This window comes from Austrofundulus limnaeus, unplaced genomic scaffold (assembly GCF_001266775.1).
Source record: "Austrofundulus limnaeus strain Quisiro unplaced genomic scaffold, Austrofundulus_limnaeus-1.0 Scaffold402, whole genome shotgun sequence".
Lineage (NCBI taxonomy): Eukaryota > Metazoa > Chordata > Actinopteri > Cyprinodontiformes > Rivulidae > Austrofundulus > Austrofundulus limnaeus.
The window spans coordinates 297,834-303,062 of record NW_013952804.1 but is presented as its reverse complement, the minus strand read 5'-3'; the positions used below and the strand labels follow the sequence as shown (position 1 = coordinate 303,062).

Genomic DNA, 5,229 nt, shown 5'->3' with positions numbered 1-5,229 from the left:
ATATTAATATTAATATCAGATAAATATCTGATATTTATTTTCAACTCTAAATATCTTCAAACTAATGAAATATAAAGTTATTAGCAAAGAAAACCCGTCTGGATAACAGCAGACTGACTGCTTGTAAAATATCCCACAGGTCTGGAACACAGCTGAATTTTGTTCATATCTGAAAAAAATCTAATAATATGAGAAAATTGGTGAATGTGAAGTTCTCCTAAATCACTCGCACACACAACTTAAGAACAAATCTGTTCATATGAACGGTTCATGCAATCTTCTTGAACATGAAATCAGACGCAGTGATTGGTCCATGCTGGAGGTTTTGTAATGACGTCATCCAGGATCAGCTTTGTGGCACAGCCAGGTGTCACAAATCATCTCTAAGACTGGCACTGAAGATTTACTCCTACACTTCGCTTAACATGAGACTGAGASGCTTGATAACTGACTTTTACTCTCAGCTTTTAACTAATATTTTTTACATTTAAGTCCATTCTTAATGGCATTCCTTAGAGTAATTCTAAGACGTTTGATAAATATGGGCCCTGATCCTCTAATGCTGTATTTATTCGGCTTTTCAAAGAGAATGGTGTGGTCAGTGGTGTCAAAGGCCTTCTGCAAATGAACAAAAACACTAACACAGTACTGTATTTGATCAACAGCAGTTATCTCTTCCATTAATTCCATGAGAGCCATTGATGTTGAATTATTTGTTTTGATGCCATACTTAAAAATTCTGTTTGTCAATAAATCAGTATGATCTTGTAAAAAAATTCTCTACAATTGTTGAAAACAATTTTTCTTTACCCTTTTGYCATCCATGGTTTGTCAACAACGTTTCTTTTTAAGCAGTTTTGTTGCACACAATTCTTTTCATACAGAGCTCCCAACATATTCATAAACACATCAWATGCTCTGTTTACATCATCAACATGCACATCCTTCTGATTTGGATTTTATAAATTTAGTCCAAAGCTTTTTTACATATACACCACTAAAAAGTTAGGGATATTTGGCTTTCAGGTGAATTTTATGGAAAATGTAAAAAGTCCACGCTATAGTGATATGTCACTGGTGATTTCCTCATCTCAAACAATTTATTGAAACAAAAATGACCAATGGTGGGTACACCAGAACAAAAAATTTCAATGTCTCAATAACTCGTTATGTGCCTTTGAGCATCAATTACAGCTTGACAACAACGTCTCATGCTGTTCACAAGTCGACTTATTGTCTGCTGGGGCATGGTATCCCACTGTTCTTGAAGGGCAGCTCTCAGGTCATTGAGGATGTGGGGTGCAGTTTCAAGCCTCTACAAGGCGACTCAGCTGATCCCACAGATTTTCAATGGGATTCAGGTCTGGAGAAAGTGCAGGCCACTCCATTTGAGGTGCACCAGTCTCCAACAGCYGTTCCCTGATGATGCAACCTCGATGAGCTGGAGCATTGTTGTCCATGAAGATGAAATCAGTCCTGTGTTGTTCATGTAGGGGCACAATCACTGGATTAATGGTGTTATTCAGGTAGTATGGGCTTGTCACTGTATCATTCACAAAGTGTAGGGCAGTTCTGTACAGACTGGACACACCTGCCCACACTGTAACACCGCCACCACCAAAAGCTCTTCTGGTGACAACAGTGGCTGATGCATATCGCTCTCCTTGACGTCTCCAACATCGCTGGCRGCCATCATTTCTGCTCATTGTGAATCGACTTTCATCAGAGAATRGCACTGAGGCCCACTGGTCCCTCGTTCAGCGTAAATGCTCCCTGGCCCATGCAAGACGATGACGCCTGTGCCTGGTGGTGTGGTCAGGTACCCTTGCAGGTCATATAACACGCAGACCASGCTGATGTAAATGGTTTAGAGTGGTCTGATGTGACACTTGGGTGCCTCTCACCTTCYTTAACCGTGCCTRGAGTTGAGTGTCATTCATCATCTGGTTTSTCAGGGCATTGTTCACAATGTAGCGGTCATCAGCATGGGATGTGGTCAAAGGACGTCCACTTCTACACCTTTCTGTGACTCTTCCAGTCTCTCAGTATCTCTGTTGCAACCTGCTGATGACACTCTGTGATACTCTTGTAATGAATTGGCAAAAATGAACCCAGGGTGCAGGCAGCTTCCAAAAGAAGAAAAAAATAGATTTATTAAACAAAAATTGCTGACAGAGAAGCTCAAAAACTCACTTGGTGTAGCTAGGCAAGGCAAGGCAAGGCAACAAACATACAGGCTGTGAACAGCACAATGATCAGACAGGGAAGTGAAGACAAGACACAGAATATAAAGGTGAGACTAATGAGCACAAAGAGGAAACACCTGGGAGAGAAACATGAGGAGCAGGTGAGAGTGGGCGGGACTGGAGCAAAGGCAGACAGGAGGAGGAAAACAGATGACAAGACAGAAACTAAAATAAAACATTAATAAAGACAACAATCATAACATAGCCCAGCCAGAGGGAGGAGGCAGGAGCAGACGTGGAGCCAAGGGAGGAGGCAGGARCRGACGTGGAGCCAAGGGAGGAGGCAGGAGCAGACGTGGAGCCAAGGGAGGAGGCAAGAGGCGATGAGGAGCCGGCGGAGGTTGATGGAGCCAGAGCCTTGGCAAAGGCGTACACAGGCGACAGAGGAGACGAAGAGGCGATGGCAGCCGACCCAGGCGACATGGAGGTGATAGCCGACGACCCAAGAACCTCAGGAACAGGTGGCTCAGTAGGAGGGCCCACAGGAACCAGAGCTGGAGGTACAGCAGGAGGCTCAGCATGATCAGGAGACTGAGCAGGAACAGGACAATCAGGATTTGGAGCAGGGGATCCAGCATCAGAGGGGTGGGGAGGGTGGGTTTCAGAACCCTCAGGAACCACTGGCTCTGATGGGTACCCTGAAGAGAAGAGAAACTTCAGGCCAGCCAGCTCACTCTGCATGTGCTGCAGCTTCTCCAGCAAAGTTCCTGTGTCCAGCTCAGTTTGGAGCGGTGGTTGAACAGATGAGAAGCAGGTTGTAGGGGGGGAAACTGCCTGCTGGGTTCAGTTGTTGGTCTGATCATTCTGTTATGAATTGGCAAACATGAACCCAGGGTGCAGGCAGCTTCCAAAAGGAAAAAATAAAGATTTATTAAACAAAAATTGCTGACAGAGCAGCTCAAAAACTCACTTGGTGTAGCAAGGCAAGGCAAGGCAAGGCAAGGCAACAAACATACAGGCTGTGAACAGCACAATGATCAGACAGGGAAGTGAAGACAAGACACAGAATATAAAGGTGAGACTAATGAGCACAAASAGGAAACACCTGGGAGAGAAACATGAGGAGCAGGTGAGAGTGGGCGGGGCTGGAGCAAAGGCAGACAGGAGGAGGAAAACAGATGACAAGACAGAAACTAAAATAAAACATTAATACAGACAACAATCATAACAACTCTAAGCTCAGTGGCCATGTCTGTCTGAGAACGTCCTGTTTGAAGCATCCCAATGGCAAGGTACTGTTGATCCATTGTTAGGTGTCGTCTTGGTCTCATGATGTCAAAATGCAAACAGCATGATGGGGATGACTGTTTAAACACCAGCTCTAACTGAACCAGGACATTTATTGGTCGATYCAAGGATCAAACWCCTGTTGTGAATTTTGCCGTTAAGCTCCTCGTTAGAAAACAGCAACTTGTGCAAAAAGAACTGAAACATTTATCAGTTRGATACATGSATTCAAAAGCTTAGAGAAGRTCACATTAAGTTCACCTGTAAAGGTTTAAATGCATTTTAGGCTCGTCCTGAAATTTAACCCAAAAGCCKAATMTCCCTAACTTTTTGTGAGTAGTGTATGTTTATCCTTTTCTCATTCCCGAGTCGCTGCATCACTGCACAATTTCTACAAAATACAAAAACTGGTAAATGATCACTTAWATCAGTCATGAYGATCACASTCATCACCTCTCTATTTCTTCTTAGGAAAAATATTGTCAGTCACTGTTGTGCTATGAGTTGTGATACTTGTTGGTCTRGATATTACAGATAAAGACTCAAACTGTGCATTGAGTTTATAAATTAATTCCCTAATTAATGTTAAAATCCCTCACAAAAAATGTTTTATTGCAACTCATTTCAAGGAGCTCTATGATGTAATCAGCAAATAATTCTATATTTGAACCTGGTAGTGATATACACAACTAATTAATATATTTTAGAGTTCTCATTTAATATCGAGGCTGTAATTATTTTCATAACATTATCAACAACTGTTGACATTTTACCACTTGTACTGGTATTTAACGTATCAAATACCTCCAGCAGGTTGTGTCTAAACTTAAAGTTCTCTGAGATCTTCTCATCTCTCAGCATCAAACACTTGGTTTCATTCTCAGTCCAGGTAAACTGTGGCTCAAGATGTTAGGAGCTCCTCTTCAGTCCCACAAAGACCAGCACATCAAACAGATTATAACATGTTAGTTAATATAACATGTTAGTTAATATAACATGTTAGTTAATATAACATGTTAGTTAATATAACATGTTAGTTTGACTTCAGTAAACAAACCAAACAGCTGAACTTATCTACCAAAAAGAGATGAAACCAAAGAGAACTTCCTGACCTGAGGACCAGGAAAAACTGAGCCTCTTTCCTTCCTCCTGTTGTCAGAGCCCAAACTGTACAAAACATTCAGAAATCTATTCACAGATCTCAAACAATGACGCAAATGACGCAAAATACAACGCTTGTAATAACCAAAACTTTCAGTACTGATATTTTGATGGAGATGCAGAACTTTTCCAAGTATTCTCAGGATCAGCTGAGGGAGCTGAGGAGAYAGAGTGAAGGATGTATCTAATACAGTCTTTACTTTTAAAAATGCACCTCAAATTACATTTTCTAACATAGATTTTTAAACATTGCTGTAAATCTGAACAAGAAATAAAAATGATAAAACACTAGAAGTCAGTGTTGAAAATGGTCCTGGAAAGGTTGTTTATAAAAATCATGTTGTAAAAACTTTCAGTCTGTTTCCCACAAACCAAAGCAGAGTGATGCTGTTTGTCACTGACCGTTTGTTCTGAGGGTTTCTGTCAGGCCTTGGTCCTCTGGTCCTGCTGCTACAGCTCTGAGCTGACGGGGAAGTGCCACTAAAACTACGTGTCCTCAGGAGGAGTCTCCACCTAACTGCTACAAGGAAGTCCTCCAGCACATTCCTGACACACACACACACACACACACACACACACACACACACACACACAC

The 5,229-nt window shown here is 41.9% G+C and overlaps 1 protein-coding gene across 3 annotated transcripts in view; it reads right to left on the bottom strand.

Annotated features, from left to right (window-relative positions):
• The window catches only part of noxa1 (NADPH oxidase activator 1), a 23,064-nt gene that overhangs the window by 16,225 nt on the left and 1,610 nt on the right, over positions 1 to 5,229 (bottom strand). Inside the window, exons 3-5 of one of the 3 annotated variants that reach the window (XM_014024001.1) lie at positions 5,037 to 5,180; positions 4,586 to 4,640; positions 4,278 to 4,394 (exon numbers count right to left, since the gene is read on the bottom strand). The exons of 1 other annotated variant lie outside the window; for it this stretch is intronic. In XM_014024001.1, coding sequence (XP_013879455.1) covers positions 4,278 to 4,334 — 57 coding nt within the window. In that variant the 5' untranslated portion in view covers positions 4,335 to 4,394; positions 4,586 to 4,640; positions 5,037 to 5,180. The remainder of the gene's footprint in view (positions 1 to 4,277; positions 4,395 to 4,585; positions 4,641 to 5,036; positions 5,181 to 5,229) is intronic. One more of the 3 variants, XM_014024002.1, reaches the window with a different exon arrangement.